This window comes from Gigantopelta aegis, chromosome 10, assembly GCF_016097555.1.
Source record: "Gigantopelta aegis isolate Gae_Host chromosome 10, Gae_host_genome, whole genome shotgun sequence".
NCBI lineage: Eukaryota > Metazoa > Mollusca > Gastropoda > Neomphalida > Peltospiridae > Gigantopelta > Gigantopelta aegis.
This window is the reverse complement of record NC_054708.1, coordinates 38,960,664-38,985,412: the sequence shown is the minus strand read 5'-3', so window position 1 is coordinate 38,985,412 and position 24,749 is coordinate 38,960,664. Positions and strand designations below refer to the sequence as shown.

At 36.2% G+C, this 24,749-nt stretch overlaps 1 protein-coding gene across 1 annotated transcript in view; it reads left to right on the top strand.

Moving 5' to 3' along the window:
* Positions 1–17,439, top strand: part of LOC121382698 (telomere length and silencing protein 1 homolog) — an 88,606-nt gene extending 71,167 nt beyond the window's left edge. The window contains exons 8-9 of the mRNA XM_041512238.1: positions 1,832–1,930; positions 14,874–17,439. Of these exons, the coding sequence (XP_041368172.1) occupies positions 1,832–1,930; positions 14,874–14,956 (182 nt within the window). The 3' untranslated portion in view covers positions 14,957–17,439. The remainder of the gene's footprint in view (positions 1–1,831; positions 1,931–14,873) is intronic.
* The last annotated feature ends 7,310 nt before the right edge of the window (positions 17,440–24,749 follow it).

The following is a 24,749-nucleotide window of genomic DNA, read 5'->3' as shown; positions in this document are numbered from 1 at the left end:
TACACATTAAAATAATTTTTCTAAGGCTGATGATTGAGCAGTTATGATGCTTTTGGAGTTTTCCCATTTTTCTCTGATGTGATGGCGGCCATCTTGAATTTTAAAAATGCCACAGGGTAGAATTTGCAGAACTTTGTGATTTTAGCCTAGGTATGGTTTTCTGGAGCTCTCCAGAAAAATTCAGTTTTCTACTAAATTTTTCTGGGTTCTTGTTATATTTTGGCTCATGCTCCTGACCCAAAATGTAGTATGGTCTGAATGGATGAAATTATTATATGGGGTTCATTGGGACACTGAGCACTGAGATGTCCCAATGTACCCCATATGCACAGCACATGCCTAAAATCATAATAATTTTCTTAAACCCAGTAGATATGAATCATCTATTGCATGAAAGTATATTGTCTCAGTATGTATTATGATGCGGTATGTATTTTGGGGCGCTATATTTAAATATATTGTGCGTCATCAAAGGAAAGTTCTGACGTCAAATGCACAATTTTTTTCAATTTGCCAGTTTGCGTTAAGTATAAACAATTAAAAATGCCATGTATTTAAAAGTAATATTTTCTGTAAGGCACTTTTTTAACATATATAAACATCCCTCTATCTCCAAATTTTCTCAATGAATTTTACTCACTTGCTCGAAACATTGTCGTCTGCTACTATTGAAATAAACACAAGGCAATTAGATCAACTCTACATCAATCTATTTTTATGGACGTCCGAATGAGTCCCCTGTCCTTATTTTATATGCACTGAATACAATTATATTGGGTCAGGATTAAACGACGTTCAAGTGCATATTACATCTATTTCACAGGAAATGTAAAGTGGACATTGTTTTTAATAATACTAATAATGAACAAACAAAAAAGTCTCAAATGGCTGTCAAATTTACTCTCACCCTATCACCCTATCAATATACAAATAGTGACTATGTTAGCACTGGGCTATATGGTTTCCATGTGATAATCTGGTTAAAATGTATTTTAATTGTGTTATTTTTTATGTGTATTATTAATATGGAATTTATGGACCACCACACATCGTTTCCAGTTGTTTGGAGTTGTTTTTCTTGAATATTGGTCATTCACAAGTTATCTGGATGTTCCGCCTCAAAATACATACCGCATCAAAAAGGTTAGAATATTACAGTATGCACATGTAAGCTAAAACTAAAACTAAAAATCTCACTATATATTGAATTTAATGTTTACATTTTAATGATATATATACATTAGGTTATATCTCTGTAAATAATAACAAGAAAAACATAATTATTTTTACACTACGCGAGATCGTTGTTTATCTGCGTCAAAACCCATACCGCTAGGATACCTTAGTCAAGTATGTTTTATATACATAAGAACAGCTGTTTGGTTCTCTTTGAGGTAAAGATCTAATGGATAAAATTCTTAGATGTGGTCTTCTCTCACAAAATCAATATGACTGACAGAGGGAATACTCCAGCTCCCTGTTGATGATATCATAAGGGATTTCCATAAAAAAATAATAGATGGGGTGTCCCAATGTACCCCATGTCCCAGTGAACCCCACTCTCCCCTACTTCTAGAAGGAAGTTTGTATTGTATTCAGGTTTGGACACATTTTATTTGTTTTGTTAAATCATTTATATTTACTCCACAATAAACGGACATGAAATTGTTCATGTTTGCACATGTACATAGCACTATCAGTAGGCAAAGGTTCAACATCAGACTTAATTATAAAAAATCATCTCTTTTATCTTGATCATTAACAAAATAACTCATGCTTGTATATTAATGATATCAGCTATTATTAAATTGTTCTTTTTATTTATTATTAGTTAATATTGATGACAGTAGTCCACTGAAGAAGAAACCTGAAATTCCAGCTCCAAAACCTCTTCGTGTAGGAGACTGGGAAAATGATGATAATAATCGAGGTATGTAACATTTACGAGTGTAATAACCGTATTATGGCCATCATACAGATTTCTGTACTATTAGTGCAATTTATTTAATACTTATATTAATACAACAACTACAACTATTGAAAAACAAAGCATAGCATTTGCAGATTTAATATTTACTGAGTACAGTCGAATCCAATTTATTGCATATCGGTTTATAGCATAATTTGGTTATTTGCATATTATTCTGCTGCTCAGAACCAATTGGCATTAAACCAATACAAATTATATCGCATAAATTAATAGCTTTACAAAGACAAATATCGGTTAATTGCATACGAAAACCAAGACAAATCTAGAACCATTATTGTATCTTTTAAGTCTTGATATCAGGATTTCAGATGTGATTTGTCCTTGGTGGGTTTTTTTTACAAAACACCTACTAAAAATTCCATGCAGCCATGGAATATTCCATTGTTATTTTAGTTGTGCATGCGTAAGCTTAGCCTTTGATAAAACTGAAAGATAGACTTGGACAAGGCAATTATGTCCCAGAATAAATTTAATAAAGATAATTAAATATGATTAGTATTTACTGTATTTTGTATGTCACATTTGAACCACCGTATATTAAATTAGCATTATCAAAGATAACAATACAAAATATTATGTGTTTATTTGTTTATTGGTTGAATTGGCCACAGCTTAATTTAAGGTTACCACCCTAAAATAGGGCAATAGGGCAACCCAAATATAAATAAAATGACACACAAATAGATAAATAGATACAGATGCAAATGAAATAATACATTGAAAATTGCAAATATGGGAAAATTATGTTTGCTGAAATTGAGCAACAATGCACACTAGAACCAGATGTACACATGTTGCAAATATGCAAATAAATCATCAATTAGTAAATATGATTAAACACTCTCATCCTCTTAATATAAAACAACACTCCAAAATGCCTTGTAGACTGACCAAACTGGCTTTTTTTCTTTTTCTTTTTACATCATAAATAAACAAATGTATACAAATTCTATAAACATTCCACTCCAAATAAACACAATCTATTTTCAGATAACAATTCTACTTCCAGGTTAAAAATAAAAAGAGCAAAAACTTTGGTGAGCAAAAGACTGGAAAACCTTTGGAAAAAATATATTTATATAAGTGAATAAATCATGAAATCTTGGCTCGGATGTATGAACTCTGTACACACATGCTTCTCCTTACATACACATTCTGCACACACAGCTTGATTTTTCTCATAAATATTCATGACCACTCTTAAACGAGTATGAACCTAACAAACATATTTTTCCTGATTTACTGTGTACCGCAGGAGAATGCCATTATTAAAAAGTATCTAACATCCACAACATTCAGTATTGTCTAGATTTAATCATGCGAGTGATCACACATTTAGCCGTGACAATTTTGTTTTGAACAGTCTTCATACAGCGCACTAGAATATCCAATCTGAAATTATAAAATAACACACCAGCAGCAAAACAGCAAACAATTTAAATGTAGAGGGTTATAGGGTGGGAGGGTTTCATTTGTTTCTAAATACTCGACCAACGCTTGAAAAGTTTTACGTTTAAAACTTCAAATAACTAACTGACGTCATACCTCAATATGACGTCACTTATAACAATGTGAATTAACATCACAATTGACAATATAATTGACAGCACACAAAGCCCAATACATTTGTTATTTCAAACCTCTGAATATACATGTACATCTATTACAATTTAACTGCAAATAATAATATCGTTATTTTGATAATTTCATTTAATAGAAAGATTAAATGTTATTATCAAAGATAACAATACAAAATATTTTTATTTATTTGTTTATTGGCCACGGCTATCGATATGGTTTAAGACGAAAAGCAGTGAAACATTCACTTAGACGAAGTCTCTGGAGCCACCCATCAAGGGATTTAACGATGCAAAATTAAAATATTCATACAATAAAATGAACTTAATTGGAATGTATTTGCTACATTTAACAATTAGAATTATAGTTATATTCACGCAGATTTCTAGTGATGTTTAATTCTCCACATGTATCGGTCTTTAAAATTTAATAAAATATGCCTCCCCTTTCCCCTAAAAAAACTACAAAACCCCTACCTCTCATAGACCTTTATCACAGCTCTATTTTTCCCTTATCGTTTCATTACAAAAGACTATAATATTGACGATACCAAAACACACAAGAGTAATAATATCTTTTTCGTATAATCTCAAACTAAATACAATGTATTTTTGTAAACTGTATATATATACCAGTAAGCCATCGACCAATATTCAAATGGCGTATGAATATGTGATGTGGTGTCGTTTTGAATGGGAACAACATTGGATATCCTTACATAAAAATAAACTAGCGCATAACAGGTTTTTTTTGTGTTTTTTTCTGAATGCTGAACAACATTCAAATAATGGATGGGTATAGTCAGCATTTGATAGCAATAAGAAGCATGAGTACCAATATGTACACATCAGTGTAATCAGCTATGAGACATACCGTATTGTTCCTATTTGTAGCGCCCCCTCTAATATAAGCGCCCCCTATGATTACGAGAAATGTATCATGAAACGGTACCCGTAAAATAGTAAAATTGGCTTACCTGACTGCGGACTTGCAATGATTATAATCGGTAAACAAATAAAATCCAAACAGGTGAAGCACTACGACACTAGTATGGGCGAACAGTATGTCACACATGTCGTTTATCAAATGTATGTCGCTGTTATCTCCATGCAGAATGAACACACGACACTCCGTTAATGCTGTTCAAAACCGGAAGTACAAACATACCGGTAGGTATTTACACCGACACCATAACACCGTTTAAAAAAGGGGTAAATGATAACTTTAACTAAACTGCAAACTGCAAACTGGAGTCAAATGTCAACAATTTAACTTTAACTAAACTTAAAACTGTGGAGTGACTCAGCGGCAAAGCTTTTGATGTCTCAGCGAGCCAGACACATTGACAGTTTGATACGAGGATTTTTCACACGTATTACGAAACGTGTTCTAGTACTCTAATTAGCGCGCCCCCTTTGTGTTTTGCATCGCGCCTGGGCGCTACAAATAAGAACAATACTGTAAGACTGCGTGCCTCGACGAAGCATAGACAATATGCAGTGCAAGCCTTGGGTCAGCCTCTTTGTGGAATTAACGAAGGTCAGAGACGTCCCTATCTGGACTGTTAACGAAGGTCAGAAACATCCCTATCTGGACTGCATGTATTTGCAAATATATATCTATACTGGCATAGGTGTACGGACTCCCATTTTTGTAGGTGGGGGGAGGGGCAGGCTAGGGGTTTTTTTTCCTGAATTAAACAAAAATGTTCAAATCTGATTAACAACATTTATTCATATTAGCAATACTACCAAACAGTTATATAGGGTTGCAAACGAATCACTACACATTTTTATATGTATTACAACTAATTTTGAGGGTAGAATGATGGAAATAAATGATAAAAAGGTGTCGGGTTAGCATATTTTCCCGAATATCTCCATAATTTTTGCCCGAATTTGAGGCTTTGTTTCAGCACTAGGCGGGCAGTTCCAACCACCCCATGCCCCCATCTCATACGCTTATGTATGCTGTGTATCTTTTATGATATAGATGTACTGTCGATATGTAAAAGATCAGACAACAAGTAGTCACGAAGGAGTTCTGTCTTGTTTTCGGTTGTTTGTTAGTATCATCTGTAAAAAAAAAAAAAGTCATCCCATTCCCACAGCTTTAGAACGATTTGACTGAGATCAAAGATTCTCTGTTCTCTACTTTTGTCTGGCCATTCTTTGGACATGTTTAGCCATACCCTTTCTGAGCAATAACCATCACAAATGAGATGAAGAGTAGTATTTGGCAGTAACAATCATGTGTACCTAAGATTTGAAAATTGGAGGGGAAAGATCATTGATGCAAATTATTCATACAACTTGCATAGCATCTACAATACTGTATTGTCTTTTCCTGGATGGAACCGATGTTGATGGCTGTGAGGAAAGAAGCTGGATATTGTTTCTTAACAAAGACTTTGATGATGTCCAGCTGACACCTCGCTTATTATAAGTAGCACGTGGAGTTTTTTGTGATTAAATAGGTCACATCCAGGGTTTTTTTCCCATCAAAATCATCAAGAATTGCAAGAAACAATCATCTCTTTGTCTTTGTTGTTTTTTGTTTTTTGTCAATCTGTAAAACGTGATTTGTTATTTTGTAACATGATCACTGTATTTGTGGCATCTGTTTCTGAAGTAGTTACAGATGGTCGTTAGGGCTCAGAAGTGATATTCTTCATGATTCGCATCTTTCTGCATTCGCTTTACACCAAGTTCAGTAACCCAATGCCTTTGTGTATTTCTTGAAATGTCGAGTCAAATAATGATTTATGTACACCTATCGATCAATAGCACAAGACAGACAACCTGTCTTTTTGGAGAATCTGTTGATGATCAGATCCAGTGATATTTTAGGGCATTTTTTCTCCACACAGTGATCCATTAAAACCTTTCGTTCAAGAGACGCTAATAAACAGTGATTAAAAACAAAACAGCATAATAGGAACTGGAAAATTGTTTCCTGTACATTGGAAGTGGACCATAATAAGGAAATTCACATATCAGTGATTCATTAATTGGCCATTCCTCCAGGGTGTGGCGGTGTCAATTTTAGTGTTTTGTTTACTACTGTACCAAGTGTATCTGATAGACTTGAAATGACAATTTCTGTAGAAACATCTTACTTCCCACACTGCTGCACTATCCTAGTCTGCTGATAAGGTCACAGCAGAGGTTTATATATTATCAGGATAAGGGTTGTCACATGTAGAGTCTATGACATCTATCTAAAGTTGATCTTAGGAGTACTTTAAACAACTGTTTGTGGTAGCTTATGCCCTATTTTACAATTTCTCCCTTCATTTCCCATATCAACTTTGCAAGAAAAAATGTAAAGGTAACACAATTAATATTTTTTCACAATTTATTAATCAAATATATGTAGTTGATCAGTCCCTCCTTCCCCAAAAAAAACACACAACCCCCCCCCCCCCTCAAAAAAAAATAGAATGAATAAATGAATGAATGTTTAATAACACTCCAGCATGAAAAATACATCGGCTATTGGGTGTGAAACTATGGTAAATGGGAAAATAATGGGATGATAAACATCAATATAAAAATTTAAAAGTTAAATAAAAACAGTATAAAGAACTGTGCAAAAAAAAAATCAAAAAAAATCACAGATACATGTAGATCAAATTAAAATTTAGAATAAAAGTCAGTATCACATAAATATTGTAATAAAACTTCTGGATGGATGATGATGATAACTAGTTTAACGTGCCCATATACCACTAGGGTTTCGAACACGCCCATCCCGAGTCTGACCTCCGATAAGATCGGTGGCCTGACTCGGGGGGGGGGGGGGGGCGGTTGTGTAATGGGCAGAATTTTGAAAATAGCAATTAGTAAAAAAGTTAATAGAATAAATTTAAAAAAAAAGAAAAAAGTTACAAGCCAAAAAGAAAAAGAATTCGACTGCTCGGCCGAATATATAATTTATATAATTTGGAGCATTTTAGAAGGAGAGTCCAAAATTAAATGAGAGGATTGGACTATTTAATAATATTTTAAAAGAAAGAAAGAAGTAATTTCGACATAAAATTTTGAACGGAGATCTAAAAGTTTAAAGTCCGATCGATATGTCCACGTGAGTGGCCTCGTTACGGCCGTTTGGGTGCACAGCTTATAGGGACGAGATGGGTTGCATCCTGTCAAGAAAACCCCTAGATTGACAGTCGTTAGAGGTTGAAGGTGTAGTGCTGTGCTGAAATACAGATCTTGAGAAGCCGGATCCGTCTGAACGAGAGAGTATCAGACATAAAAAAGTTAATAGAATAAATTTAAAAAAAAAGAAAAAAGTTACAAGCCAAAAAGAAAAAGAATTCGACTGCTCGGCCGAATATATAATTTATATAATTTGGAGCATTTTAGAAGGAGAGTCCAAAATTAAATGAGAGGATTGGACTATTTAATAATATTTTAAAAGAAAGAAAGAAGTAATTTCGACATAAAATTTTGAACGGAGATCTAAAAGTTTAAAGTCCGATCGATGTGTCCACGTGAGTGGCCTCGTTACGGCCGTTTGGGTGCACAGCTTATAGGGACGAGATGGGTTGCATCCTGTCAAGAAAACCCCTAGATTGACAGTCGTTAGAGGTTGAAGGTGTAGTGCTGTGCTGAAATACAGATCTTGAGAAGCCGGATCCGTCTGAACGAGAGAGTATCAGACTATGGTATAGTCCAGTCGTCATGGGTTGGTATGGTGGTGTGGACGGGCCCGACTCCGGAGGATACGAGATGGTATCACTATAAAGCAAAGGGTATCACTATAAAGCAAAGTGAAGTCTAGAAAAGAGTAGTAGGGGCCGACCCCGCTTCCTATTTCTTCTTAGAGTGGGGCGGTCAATCTTCCAGTGCTGCTAGGATAGACTCAGACATGTAGAGACTAAACGCGAACAACCGAGGCGTTCTGCAGAATGGCCATCATACGAGTCACGAAAAAACAAGTCAACATACTCAGCCGGAGAAATGACGTGGAGGCAAGGAATCTCGCTAAAAAGAATCCAACCTGGTGGTGCAGGCTGTCGAAACAAGAAGCATTCCAGCCTTCAATCAGTTCCAATGGCCGCATACATCCTAGTAGAAAACTTCATTTCGCTGACAAAAAACCCGAAATGAAGGATCCCCAAGTCGAGCAAACGAAAGCACATGCAGTGTGCACAAGCGAAACAAACACGTCTTACCGCGTTGAGCTGCAGACTGGGAATGTATAAAATCTTGGAAGAGACAGGGAGCTGGGTGAATGACTATTTTATTGTTTAGGTATGGTACAACGCCTTTCCAGGTGTCGGTGAGTGGGGGATTTGCCTTGAAATTTTTACAGTGGCCAGCTGTTGGCATACGCGATACATGTAAGGGGGTGTTACTAATTACGTAACACTCTAGGGGTAGAGGAAGAGGGTACTGTGTTCAATTTACGTAACATTTTTCAACATTTTTATTCATTACTTAGACCTAAAAGGTGTTTTTTGGAAATGTGCAGTCAGTCTAGGATCGATCCCCATCAGCGGGTATACAAAAAGACCATGGTATGTGATATCCTGTCTGTGGGATGGTACATATAAACAATCCCTTGCTAAAAAAAAAATGTAGTGGGTTTCCAAGGCGTGTGTGCAGGGATTTAGACTGTGTTAAGCGAAGTTTATATGGGGCCATGCTCCCCCCAAAAAATACATTTCAATTTTTTTTAAGCTTGGGCAAGTAAGGGTTTCGACCTCCAATACATGCACCCGATTCCTCTCTTAAGATTATATGTCAAAATTACCAAATGTTAGACATCCAATAGCAGATGGAAGGAAGGATAGAATATGTTTTATTTAATGACGCACTCAACACATTTTATTTACGGTTGGATGATTATTAAATTAATATGCTTTATCTTTGATGTTGTTAAACACACACACACACACACACACACACACACACCACTTTACCCTTTCCAAACGAAAGAATATTTATTTGAATTTGTCGATTTTAACACGTAAAATTAAGATGTGAAAACATTCATTGTCTACTTTAGTATATTTTATTTTAAAAATATATACATGATTAATGTATTACTAGTATACAAACTAAACTTTGAAAGTCCTACTAACACTTTATAAAATATCAATTCTGAAATAGGAAGGTACGACTGTCGATAATACGTTGTCAAGATCAAACCGGTTTTAACTACAGTGCAAGATTTCTCTTTTAATTTTTTGAGACGAACCCTACAATTTGAAATCGGCAAACGCATGTTTTAACTGAAATTGACAACAGGCTATCATTTGTGCTTGCCGAGCTATGGCGGCACAGGCGACGAATCAAGCGTATACGTTTGATGATATCTGTTCTTAGCGAACACACATGACTTTTTAAAAAGTGCATTTGAGCTTGTATTTCACATTTGTACATGGTGTTATAATATGGTAACCAGATATTGTAACTTTAAGATGAGTACACTCCACTAAAATGTGGTGTGCCATCAGAGTACACTGACAGTGCACACACCGAGATAGAGGATCTTTCAAGATAAATGACTGGGTCAAATATGTATGACTGATGTACGACACAAGACTATTTCATCCTTCCTGCACTGCCTATAGGAGGACTGCCACTCCCAAGACTGGCTTTGTAGCATGAAGCTTGTTAGCAACCCCATCGTCCCAATCATGTTGCCAAGTTAAAAAGATAAATTGGTTGGTATTATGTTTAAAATCAGTATAGGGCACACCAACCCTAGCATGAGGTAAATCCAAAGCAGACTTGACAGTTGTATATGCCTTTTCATTACCCCTGATGCCAACATGGCTGGGCACCCAACAAAATACAATATCTTTATTGGCAATGGATAAACGGATAAAAAGACACACTTTCGTATCACCATCCCAATTAAGGGATGGTCCAGCTTCATATTTCATAAAATGTGGAGACACGAAAGTGAATCTGTGAAAATAATAAATTTGGATACACTAGATCGAATCCTTTATTTCTTCCAAGGTTTTAATGACTGCCCAAACTTCAGCACTAAAAATTGATGCGTAGTCAGGCAGTCTGATGGAAAAACTGTAGCACAAGCTACAGAATTCCCATCCCATGATCCATCTGTATAAACAGGAATGTAATCACGGTACCTGTCTAGAAATTCCATGATTTTTTTTTTATATACAACAGCATCTGTACGATCTTTCTTCAGATGCACAAGATCAAACACAATTTTAAGTGGTGTAATACACCATGGTGCATAAATGAGAATCCTCCAGATTTATCCGGGATTCCGGATGTTTGCACTGTCCGATTATGGTCCAGGTTTTGTCAAAAATGTGCTACGTTTCACACCAGAAGTCCGGATTTTATACTTACCCAGTAGTCCGGATTTGATACCAACCAGCATTTTGGCAATTCCAACATGACCGCAGTTATATTATCCACATGTTATCTTCATCACCATTGGTCAATTTTGATCTCTGAGATCTGTTAATTAGCAGTGCATGTAAATGTGCGTATTTGTTTGAACTACAGCAACATACATCGGTCAGCCAAACAAGTAACAGTGGCAAAATTGTTGGCAAATTCCAATAAGGCAGCCGTTGTTACGTCTGCATCATTTAAACATAATATTTAATAATATAAAGTCAAGGACGAAAAATACTTCTGAAAATTAACATTTTTTTTTTTTTAATGTAACATTTAGCTATAGCCTACAGCCGAAGACTTGACATCAAATAAGCACATTTTTAATAAATGATTAATAACACTACACAGGCCCATAGTGGGAGGTGGGGTGGCCAGGCCCCCCCCCCCCCCCCACCTCCCAATAATGTTGGCTTCTGTTTTTTTTGTTGATAATATTACATCTCGATTGAATGTAAAAGTTGTAGCAAGACTAACGGATTGAGATTAACAGTGAAAGTTACAGTAACAGGCAAATAACCTTTGAATCATGTCCGGACACCCCAAATAACTTGTGCCTTTGGCGCTCGTTCAATTGGGCTGCCCCCCCCCCTCCTCCCCCCACCCCCATAACGTCCACCATGCTACATACAACATAATTTGATATTTGGTTCAAAATGCAAGCTGTAGAGAGAGATAGGAGGTGGCAAAGATGTTTCTTGATAACTGATGTGTGTCAACTACTGTAAAAATATAAACTGTATTATAAAATTTAAGATAGAAAAAAATACTGCGAAACCACCAAAATAAAATCAACTAAGAAAAACCTCTTAAAAATGATCTAAACTAATAATTAGAAAAGGATTAATATTTTTACTCAGATGCCAGGAAATAGGCTTTCAAGCCATTATATTTTCAAAATTGTCCGGGGGAGCATTCCCTCTGTACATCGTAAGTTGACCTTACAGCCACCGTAAGGTCACTGTATGATGCTCCAACATCGTAGGGGCATCGTGTGGCCTCCCTGCGATGTCTCCAGATACTGCAAGGTCACCTCAAGGCTGCCACAAGGTTACCTCAAGGCCGCAAAGTGCCCGTACAATATGTCTGTGGTGGGTTTCTGATTTTAAAAATCATGCAGTCTTCAAAAAATTATAATTCCACATTAAAAGTTTTCGATGACCCTACAATCCCCAAAAATCGGCCAAAAACTCAATGATGTCTGTAGGATGTCACTGATGCCCGTAGGTTATTGTCAAGAACACACATCGTACGGGCATCTTTCCCACTTACGATGCATTTGTGACTGAGGCATTAGAGTAATAAATTATAAATTAAAGAAACAAAATACTGCAAGTTTATAAATGTGGATTTCTAAAACCAGATGCAGCAAGAAATAATTATGACTCGCTTAACATACCTGTACAAGTGTACTCTATATATAAAAGTACACTTATGGTTTATTAATAGTTTAAAGTGAATATATGTACAACACCAATTAACTTAACACTAATTATATTAATTTCAAGAGATGCATTACATACAGTATTCACACATGGCTTGTTTCATGTTGAATATATGATCAGTTACTTGCTTAGCATAAACAATAACAATCTGGTATTTACATTTTCAGTCCAAAAGTGTGGGTTTTTTCAATGTCATGCTAGAATTTATAATAATGTAGTTAACATACTCCCCCAAAAAGTAAAAGTATTACAACTGATATATGGCTTAACAGTCACTGCAGAATAAAATGTTGGGTTTTTGCTATATTTGTCCAGAATAGTCTAGTTAGGCCAAAAAAAAAAGAGAGAAAAAAAGAGAAACCCCCTCCACAAAAAACAAACATTTATTTTAAAAGGTAATAAATAAACTGAACAAGTATTAAAATTTCCAGTTTCAGGATATTTATATAAATAAATTCTAGATTATAATTTAGAAAGTATTTTGTTAGTCTGTTTTAGGGTCAGTAGCAAAAACCAAACAGTTTGTTCTGTTATGCCTCAAGTATTTAATCAAATCTCACATTGCAAAACAAGCTCCGCAGTCTCTTTAGAATAACTAATAATGAAAAGAAAATGAATATTTTTATTACAACATCTCAGCACATTTTAAATTTGGTGTTAAACATCTGTGTTTCAGAAAAACAGCCTTCATAATTTTGCCCCATGGTCATTTTGACACTTGGCATAGATACTGACTCACTGAGAAGGTAAAGCCATGGCTACTCCTACCAAATACTTTAATTTCAGCATTTTCACTTTCATTGGAGTTACTTGTTTACACCACCATCACAGCATCCTTTGATAGTGTTTTTGTCAGTAATTTCAGATATGCTTAGTATAAAAAGAAAATGCATCCTACATGCATATTACATCTTACAAAAGAGATACCCAACTAGTAGGCCCCGTTTAGACAGATTAACAAAGGAATAATCAAATATAGAGTTTAACAAATGAAAAAACTAAAATGTTATTCTGCCTTGTGACTAAAAAGAATTCTGGGAACATGACTAAAAATAAAAGTTTAAAAAAAAACTACATTTTTGTACTCTTTTTTTTTTTTAACTTAAATTTTTTTTAATAATAATAAAAAAAATAGGGAAAAATAATTAGGGTAAGCCCTTTTTTTTTTTTTTACGTAGGGTCGGTTTCAAGAAACATTTTTTTTACGCCTTAATGGACACACGACATCTTCACTATTCTATGTCTGTATTGTATGTATGCTATTTGCATGTCTCGAACAATTTTTTTTCTTCTTCAAATTGTGTATTAGGGGCTGCGGAAGAGGTGAGGGCCGATAGGGCCATGGTCTCCTCTTTTGTCCTGTTACTGTGCTCAAAAGTCTGGAGATGCCATAGGCCCTATGTTAACATCTGATATTTTAATTTATTCCGGGTAAGCATGCCTCCGAACCCCCACGAACAGGTTCAAGCCCTCAAACATATGTATTTATTCTCTCTCTCTCTCTCTCTCTCTCTCTCTCTCTCTCTCTCTCTCTCTCTCTCTCTCTCTCTCTCTCTCTCTCTCTCTCTCTCTCTCTCTCTCTCTCTCTCTCTCTCTCTCTCACACAACCACAACCTTTTAACTGACAGCATACTACTAGTACCCCCACCCCATCCCCACTTTCAAATACACTCCGCTGGCACTGTACATAATTTAAAAAAAAGTGTGTTGTTGCTAAAACACTTTTGCTTTTATTTTTGTGAAATTATTGATTAAAAATAAATAATTAATAATCAATGCCATGGGGGGTAGGACAAACCCACCAAAACCCTCCCCCTCACCAAAAAGCAGTGAACAAAACACACAAATAAACAAATGTCCACATAGCATACATAAAAGGAAGAAAATATAATATTTCAACTAGATTTTATTCAAATAATATTTTGAAGATTTGAAAGAAAAAATTAAGCACTTCTCAACAAATAGATTGGTGCCTTAAAAAAGCCTGGGGAGAGGCCTGAACTTTGTACTACCAGGTATCCTATCTGTGTTGTCTTAACCACATGTTGGATGCCATATAACTGTAATTAAAATGTGTCAAGTGTATCAATAATTGAAAAATTCCTTCCTTCTTTGTCCTTAATGTTGGTGGCCTAAGAAGATCAAGTTTGTTGTCTTGGAACTCTTTGAGTGGCAAGTTCATCATTAAAAGGTTTACAGAACTAATCATTCTAAGCATGTTTGCATCTATAATTTGCAATCCAGGTTTGTGTTTAGGGTTTGTACTCAATGTAACTTATTAGTGAATTTGCCTTTTCCCTTTACTAATATTAGATCATTTATATGCATAATTAAAAGTTGTGTATTTCATATTAGATATTGGGCTTCTTCTTTTTTCAGATTAATAATCGAGTCTTACATTTGTGAACGAACTCTAATGAATAGTGAATAACAAGTGATGTGAAATAATATAACATTTTGTTTCAGGAAAAATCTCCAGTTCCAGATCCAATGAAAAAGCAACAGATGATTTTCATTACGAAAAATTTAAGAAGCAGATGAGAAGATGAGTTTTCGCTTTTGAAAAAAAAATCAAGCTGTGTACTAGGTGTGAACTTAAAGATGTGCACCATTTGGAATTGGGACACTTCAAACCAGTCAGAAAGGAAACATACTTGCTTTTCAATCTTAGTTAAGACTTGTGAAGGAACCGTATGCAGTTTTTGAAACCTAGACTTATTCATCCGACTTTAAAATTCTGCAAACCAAACCATTTTTGTCATTTTCAGTAGTCTGGAGGCAGAGTCTCCAAATTGGGCAAACATTACAACCGGTAGTTCAGTATTACAGTAGGTTTTATGACCACCAAAGATCTTGTAGGACGATTCAGGTCAGAAGTGAAATTTGAAAGTTGATGTTTTTTTTATCAGTAAATCGCAAATTCAAAAAATAAGAATGACTCAAAACAAAACAATAACAACTGTATGATCAACAGAATGAAAAAGACCACTCTTCACGAACTTGGCATTGCTCTGCAGGATGAGTGGAATAACCTGAACCAAGCCAACCTGGGATTACTGATAAGGAGTATGCCATGTGGCATTCGTGCCTGTCTCGCAAACAGAGGGGGATTTACACAATACTGACCACATTTTCACTTCATGGTAAATTTGGTTTGACAGTAGATGTGCTTTTGCCTTCATCACGTGAAATCCTGGTCCCCTGAAATCTACTGAACATTGTAATGCATCATCGGATGACACCGTATCATGTTTATATTGTTTATCACATTAAAACTTTCCTATTGATGACTCATTCTTATAGGATATCACCTATTTTATTAGTATGAAAAAAGGTGTTCCTTGTGGAAACGACTAACAGTCATTTTTGTTTATTCCTTAAAATTACCGATATTGGGCCCACTTGACTCGTAGAAATTGACTTAAAATGGAAGATTAACATTCGCTGCGTGTCACATGATGTCATACGTGCCAGATCAACAAGGCCAAATCATTTAATGTTTACGACTTTTAAGCCCCCTATTGTTAGAATTTGTGACATTTTTGTGACTCAACTGTAGTGAACAGTAGACAAATAATCCATTAATAACAATTGTAAATCATTGTATAAATTCTGTTAATTAAGAATCAACTCATTAGAAAATTTATATTTTACAGTCTATTCACTGGTATGAACGTAATGCATATCTGTACTGACATCAAGTTTTAGTAATGGGTGTTGGTAAAACGCGGACCGGACCGGACCGCCAAACAAACTGATATTTTCCTTTTGAAAAAATATTAAACAAAGTGTTCATCCACTGTGCATAGTTCAGAAATATATATTTTATCATGTAGTTTTTAAAAATTGAAAATATCGAACCGCATATGTGCGGAAATGTTATTTTTTCAAATGCTAAACACAGTTCGATACTACTAACCTTTCCTGTTTATAGAGGTTAACCTTATCACAAAGAAAAGTTAAAATCATACTGAAAATGTATTACTGGTCAAGTTGTAGTCAATTATTGGAAAATTACATTATGTATGTTTTCATTTCCAATAAAGTCCATTTAAATTTTATTTTTAAAAATATTGAAAATCCTGCATTAAAATAGATTTTTATTTCTTGAATAGTGACATAATTTGTTTGATTTGCTGTATAGTGTATGTACTGAAAACATTAGAATGACATCACATATTTAGAAGACGTCTTCATTTTCTGAAAATATTTGGAACATTTAATGTAGAGTTTTACAATGCTTTGTGTAAAAGAAAAAGTAGGATTACAACTTTTTACTCATTATTGGGAATACTTGTTAATTTGGTATATTTTTAAACTGTCTGACCGGCCGTATCTTATCAATACAGAAACACAATTATTCTAATAGACCTTTAATAGTTGTAGGCTGAAGACCCACCCCCAGAAAATAACATTTTAGTAAATATTAATTACATACTTTTGCTAACAACGTAACAAGTAGTGGTAGTCTCAAGAATAATAGTGTTTCAAGGATACAGCTTGAATGTCATTGGTGTTACACATTGTCATTGGTGTTACTTTTATGTCATTGGTGTTACGCAAGAATATTTTAGCTGTCATTCTCAAGAAACTTTATTTTTGAAATTTAAATTATTTATTTAGGAAAGCATACCTTCTACCTTTATGACTTTGATGAAATTTATTTTGAAGGAATCCATATTTTTAAATAATTAAAACTGCCAGTGTATAATTTAAGTCACATACAGAATATCCGTGTGGAAATGCACAATTACACCCTTGGATAGTTTTTAATTCTAAAGTTATTCCATATATGTTATTAGGGACACCCAAATAACACACCCATGTGCTCTTGATCACTATAAACCAATTGGATCACACTGCTGAACTATCCCACTTGTCCGGTAACACCAATGACATAATGACCTTGTTCGTAGAGTAACATGTGTCTGCACGTGCAGTCCGATTACAGTTCTGCGTGGCCAGATATAATTTTATGTTTCTTTGTTCATCCAGTTTCCAAAAGTTAACAAATAAAAATTATACCTTTTAATTGTTTTATCTTGAATTTGTATTTTGAAAAGTGACGATTGCTGTAGAATGACCATTTCAGTGGCGGATCTAGAAAATAATAAGAGGGGGTGGCTGGATTGGGATGGAAAGAAATGTTTATTTAACGACGCACTCAACACATTTTATGTACGGTTATATGGCGTCAGACATATGGTTAAGGACCACACAGAGTTTTGAGAGGAAACCCGCTGTCGCCACTACAAGGGCTACTCTTTCTGATTAGCAGCAAGGGATCTTTTATTTGCGCTTCCCCAGTTATGGATCACTGGTCGGTGCAAGTGGTTTACACCTACCCATTGAACCTTGCGGAGCACTCACTCAGGGTCTGGATTAAAAATCCCATGTCTAGACTGGGATCCGAACCCAGTACCTACCAGCCTGTAGACCGATGGCCTAACCATGACGCCACCGAGGCCGGTAGGATTGGGATGGAGTGAACTGGCGGGGGCTGAGCCATGGTGAAGGTTCCGTGGACAAAGCCCTCTGAAGTTTCGGCATTCTGGACACTTTAGAGCCTTATTTCCGAGAATCTTAATTTCTAATTAATAATTCCGTAAAGTTGAAATATATTTTGCCGTTTTCCTAATTCACACCAAAACGTAGGGGAACTCTAATAAGAATTTACAATTGCTAAAATTGTAAGACATATTAGCTGTGGGGAATGGTTATATGATAATAGTGAATTAATTGGGCCAACATTACAACTGGTAGTTCAGTATTACAGTAGGTTTTATGACCACCAAAGATCTTGAAGGACAATTGGGGTCAGAAGTGAAATTTGAAAGGTGATGGGGGGGTTCTATCAGTAGTGGGTGATACCGCCACGATGAGGCATATACTAGGTATGAGTTTCCCAATGGCCATTTGAGGGAGTCTGTTCCACTTCTCTTTCAGCGCCAGACCAAGTTCCACTAACGTGGTCGGCGGTCTTTGACTTTGACACACACACGTCTCCAGACATGTTCAATGGGGGGAAAGGTCTGGGCTCATTGCTGGCCATGGCATTCGATAGATGTTGTGCTGCTGGAGGTGAGCATTGACAATTCTTGCACGATGAGCACAGGAAAACAAAACGTCGACCCACACGCCTAGCAAACCGGACGACAAATGGTGTCAGTATGTTGTCCCGGTAGTACTGCCCAGTGATCCTTCCTTGCACAATATGGAGGGGAGTTCTGTCAGTCACAGTGATACCACCCCACACCATAATTGATCCACCTCATATCTGTCATGAAAACGCATTGTGACGTTGGCGTGCCGTTCATTTCGTCGTCGCCAGACCCGACCACACCTGTCAAGGAAGTCCAAAGTGAATAGGGACTCATCTGAAAACATGACATGTAGCCAGCAATGAATACGCCAGTTCTGACGCTCTCTACACCATTCACGTCTGTGGGCAATGTGACGATTTGTTAAGGTAGGCACAACCCGGGGCCGTCGAGCATGAAGATGGGCTGCATAAAGACGATTTCTAATCGTCTGACCCTAACTCGGACACAAGTAGCCTGATGAAGGTTTGCAACAATTTGATTTGCAATTTGAGCTCGATTTCTTAGAGCCTGGTTACAGATGAATCGATCCTGTACTCCTGTCGTTGTCCTGGGACGACCTGAATGGGGTCGATTGTCAACATTTTGGGTTTGTTGGTACCTATTCCACAGTCTGCTAATCACCGACTTCGAAACATTAAAGTCCGTTTGCAGCATGCCAATAGCCCGTAGACGCTTGTCGCGTTGCATACGTCGAATCGCAAATTCAAATAATAAAAATGATTAAAAACAAAACAATAACAACTGTATGATCAACAGAATGAAAACAGTATGTTTGGAATGAACATAAAAAATAAAAATAAATTGCCCAGAAAGGGAGGGGGTGGCTAGCCACTCACAAGTAAAATGACAGTTGATCAAGAGAAATGATGTCCCCAAATATTTGAAACACATGACAATGGCACCTTTAGTCCTAATCATTGTCAATGCTCGTGTTGAGACCCTGTCCTCTTCCGGGGTTAAAAAACAACCAAAAAGAAGCAAAAACTCAAAATAAAATTGATAGTAAATTTATATGCTCATTAAGCCGTAAAAAGAAAAGCATTCAATTACACATTACCAAATTTTACAAGAAGTCATATTTTTTCAATTACTCTTAGCATAACCATACTCGAAATATTATAATCACCTTCAGCCTATTCTTGTACACAATCAAAAATTAAATGTAATGATTGCAAAACCTGAAAATGTAACATATTTGGAGTTTGGCCCTTATTGTATGCACCGATTCAAATATTAAAGTCATAGACCCTCCCTTACGGAAATAACTTATACAAACTTATAAGTGGAATATACTTTACTTGTACGCCACTTATAAATGGCCTGTAAGTTACCCATGTACTGGTATAAGTGAAGTATCAGTGTGTATAAGTGAAAAGAATGGTTAACCGATACATCACTGATACTCCACATATATTTCACATATAAGTGGTTTATCAGTGGTATAAGTGAACTGGAATTAGATCTTTTTTTTGTTGTTTCTACAAGTGAAATATAAGTGAACTATTAGTTTGGAGATAGTCCTTTTGCAAAGAAAATGATGTGTTCCAAATGAACGGGGAAAAAACTAAGTCTAAAATATTTTCATGGTTATTTAAAAAAAAATCATAACTTCTCACAGGATTTATCAAATTCATTGGGAACAGTGGCTAAACAACCAAACATACATGTAACAGAATTTGATAGTATTCCAATAATAATTTTTGTTTTGTATCAATATTAATATTAATACACATGATGCCACCCATGCTACCTCCTCACTTATATAGACCCTCCAGACTCACCACCTGTCACAATAAATATCTGTAAAATTGTAGCTGCAGGGTAGAGGGGTGTGTGGAGGTGAGCCCCATTTCAATGTATGGATTTATTTTATCTATTAATGTGTTGGAAAGATGCATACCCGGACCACCAACACATACCGATACTTTAACAGATGAAAAACGTGTAATTTTAGAATGAATAAAAAAATGTGATTATTCCTGCTAACTGGGGGCAGCCATTTTGTTTTGTTTTTGTGACGTCCGGTGGTATAGCTTGGGGCGAAGTGACGTCACCTCAGGTCCAACTTCTCTATTATGTACAGTGTAAACAAATGCTCTAATTTATGACGAGGTGCTTCGCTTTCATCAACCTGACTTGTAAAACAACATAAATGACTTGATAGTATAATAAACATTTAACTAAATATATTTCAATTTGCATCAATATAACGAAATGGAGTTATAGTATTTTTTTTCTTTTAAAAAATCCAAAGAAAAAATGCATATTATTAGGCCTATTGGTAGGATACGTTCGAGCAAAAATTACCACTCACGATACCAAAGTGATAATTTTCTTTTCTCTGGGACTACGTAATTGGTCAGTTTTGTGATTTTAGATGGGAAAGTCTACTTAATCGAGGGTTTTACAGAATTACTTACAGTAATAATGCTGGTAAAGTCCATTACGATTTGAGGTTATCACACAATACCCTGTGATCTTAATAAAAGAGGTACTGTGACCAGGCCACCCAAACAGTTTTAGCCATTTCAAACGGATCGAGCCAGACAGTCGCTGCGGACCCCATCGAAAGTACAAAATCCGCCGTGAAATCAACCCAGACAGTCAGGCCACAGGTAACAAACGCAGATTCGAACAAAGGCACAATATTAAAGCGCGGCTTAGAAAAACCTCAACAAAGCCAGAGTACGGAGCCCACGGCAGATGTCTCAGGAGCTATGAAAATCACCGCGTCCGCCGCAAAGACGAAGACAGGTAATCCCTCTCCCACTAGCCTGGCCACTGAGCCTCAACTAATCTCCACGCCCTCAAACAGCCAGCCAATTGTTATTACACCATTTAGGCCTGTCAATAACAAGAAAAACAACAAACGAAAAGTCAGGAGCCCTGAATTAATTGTTAAAGTACCAACTGCTAAGGATTTCGTAAAAAATCTAAATGTTGAACAGCCAACTAAAAAAACAAAAAATGTAGGACCAAGCGAGGTGCCCAAAACCGGTTCACAGCCAGGTCCCCAAACTCCAGGGCCTTTCTACAAGGAAATTCCAGTTAGAGCTGGGGGACTCAGACAATCCCAACCTCAAATTAACAGGGAACTCCCAGCCCCCGCCACAACAATTGGAAACACCCCACCCCCTTTCAGCACCAAGTGGATTATCAAACTAAATCCCCTCCCAGCAGAAGCGATCACAATGAACACGCTCACTTGAACCTGAGGTAGGCGACCACTTGGTCAAATGGGTATGTCTTAATAGCTGCTTCACTCAGCAATACTAACCAGCGCATATGCGTTCAAAGGTGCCATTACCAGCTCACGCCCTATGAACGTAAGCCCAGTAAATGTTTCCACTGTCAGCAGTGGGGACATAGTGTGGCTAAGTGCCCCCATCACAGAGAACTTCCCACCTGTCATAGGTGTGGACAGAAACATGAAAGATCATCATGCAACTCACCCTGTACCAGACCTGTGTAATGTCCTAACTGCCTTAGCCGGCACATGGCTCACGACACCAGATGCCACCACTACCAGAAGGCGCTTCGCAAATTAAACAGAACTAGTGAACAAACAAATAAACCAGCCAACCAAAAAACTTTTAGCGTTAAGTCAGTTCCTACAGTTAATCAAAACTGCTCCTATGCAGAAAAACTAAAGACCAACTCACTGTCAGAAGTTAGGGAACTCAAATCCATCATTCAAACTCTAGTACAGGAGATATCAACATTTAAAGCTAGCCTAATTACCCAAAACATTTACCTAATTAAATCTAAAAATAACTAAAAACGTAAAAAAAATATTGGGCCAGCGTCATGGGAGACAGGTCTCCATACGCCCCCGCTAATAATTCAAACATAGGAAATAAGGGCCTTAGCATTCTCCAATGGAACGCCAAAGGCCTCCATTCAATGGGACATGGTGCCGAACTCATTCAACTCATTAGCACTAGCAACATCAAACCAGATATAATTTGCCTGCAAGGAACTTGGCTAGGAATCGGCACTAAAGATAAAAAAACAACAACTAAAGTATTTAAAATTCCAGGATATACAAGTTATTATAAAAATAGAGAAAATAATACGAGAGGTGGAATAGCCACTCTAATTAAAAATACCATACCGCATACTGAAATTAAATATGATTCTATTAATAAAAACTTAGAAGTCCTAGGACTATACAAAATGATAAAATGCCTACTGATATCATCAATGTTTATAGCCCACCAGGAACAGCTCATAATCAACTAACGTTAAGAGATTACAATAAACTCATAAACTCAAACAATAACTTAATTCTTGTAGGAGATTTTAATTGTCATAGCACACTGTGGGGAGGTCTGCACTCTGATGCACAGGGAAACATACTAGAGGAATTCATCAATACACACTATCTAGTATGTCTCAACGATGGCAGTACTACTTTTATACATGACTATCTGGGCACATCCGCCATCGACCTAACTATCACCTCTAACAATATAGGTGCAAATGCCCAATGGGAGGTGTTAGAAGCTCTCAATAGCGACCACCTCCCCATTCTAACCAGCTATAAATGTAATACTACTTGTACTACCTAAATTTAAATTTAATAAAGCTAACTAGACTGGCTTTACAAGCGACTGTAGTAAAATTAAGTTAGAAAATAGCCTAAACATTGACGACGCCACTAATAAACTTACTAATAAAATAATAGAAATAGCTGAAAAGAATATTCCTAAAACTAAACCCTTCAATAAATATAGACCACTTAACTGGTAGACGGACGAAATTAAATCCAAATGCGGCTTTAGGAACAGGATGCGTAAACTTTATAAAAAAACAGGGAAACAAGACTATCACACTAAATATAAAATAGCCAAAAACGAAGTAGGTAAGCTTATCATCAATGCTAAACAAGCCAGCTGGCATAAATTTTGCGGTGAAATTAACAATAGAGCATCTATTAGAGAAATGTGGAAAAAACATTAAGGCTATTCAAGGACAACGCGCTAATTCCACAGTCCTTCAAAAACATAAAACAGCAACTACTAATAAACAAAAGGCCGACCTTCTCAGTAAAACTTTCAGTAAAAACAGTAGCAACGAAAATGTTCGTAAACAATTTTTTGAGAAACTTAAGAAAGATAACTCTCTACCAACTAATGATACTAAAACAGCAAATCATCCAACTACTGATAATTTAGAATTTAATAAACCGATAACAATGTTAGAATTAAAAACAGCTCTTAAAGCTAAAAAAAAGTACTGCAACCGGGCCTGATCAAATAAGTTACATATTACTCAAGCACTTGCCGGACATAGCTCTAACGGTAGTGTTATCGCTCTTTAACCGAATCTGGAGGGAGGTTCAAATGCCCACTGCGTGAAACATGCAGAATGCTTTAGTCTCCCTAAAGCGGGAAAAGACCCCCCCCCCCCCCCCCCCCCAGGGAGTTATAGACCGATAACACTCACGTACCACATGTGCAAAACCTTAGAAACTATTATCAATAAACGACTCAACAATTACCTACTCGAAAATAACCTAATAACTAATGTACAGAGCGGATTTAGAACTAAACATTCAACAATAGATCAAATAGTTGGATTCCAAATAGTATTAATGATGCATTTCGAAAATCTCATAAGGTTTTAACAATATTCATAGATATTGAAAAAGCTTTTGATATGGTATGGCCTCAAGGTCTACTAAGTAAACTACAGAGTAACGGTATTAAAGGTAATATGTTTAATTTTATTAACAATTTCATCCATAATAGATCAATCTCAGTTAGAGTGAACGGTCACTATTCAGATAGAACTGAAATAATTAATGGCATACCACAAGGTTCGGTCCTCTCACCAACCTTATTCAACATTTTTATTAATGACATAACTAAAGCACTTAATGCTAAAGGAAAAACAAAAACGACCACGCCATTAAACACAGCACTATTTGCCGATGATTGCACCATCTGGCGCACCATCTTCATAAATCAAGGCTAATATTCGTTCCTCGTATTCAGCTTTGATATATGTCGTCAAGAAATCGTGCCACAAAATACTTAAGTTTCATTGGATGCGATGAGATCCGATTGCAACGAATCGCAACGCTCCTTATAGATTCCCTTGTTATTGTAAACAAATATGGCAGCGTCAGCAACCGGCGTTTAATTTTTGATATGGCTTTCAAGATTGTCACATGTTACCGATGCTGTGATTGGTCAGCGATGTCATCGTGTAAGGGACATAATCGGTGTTACAA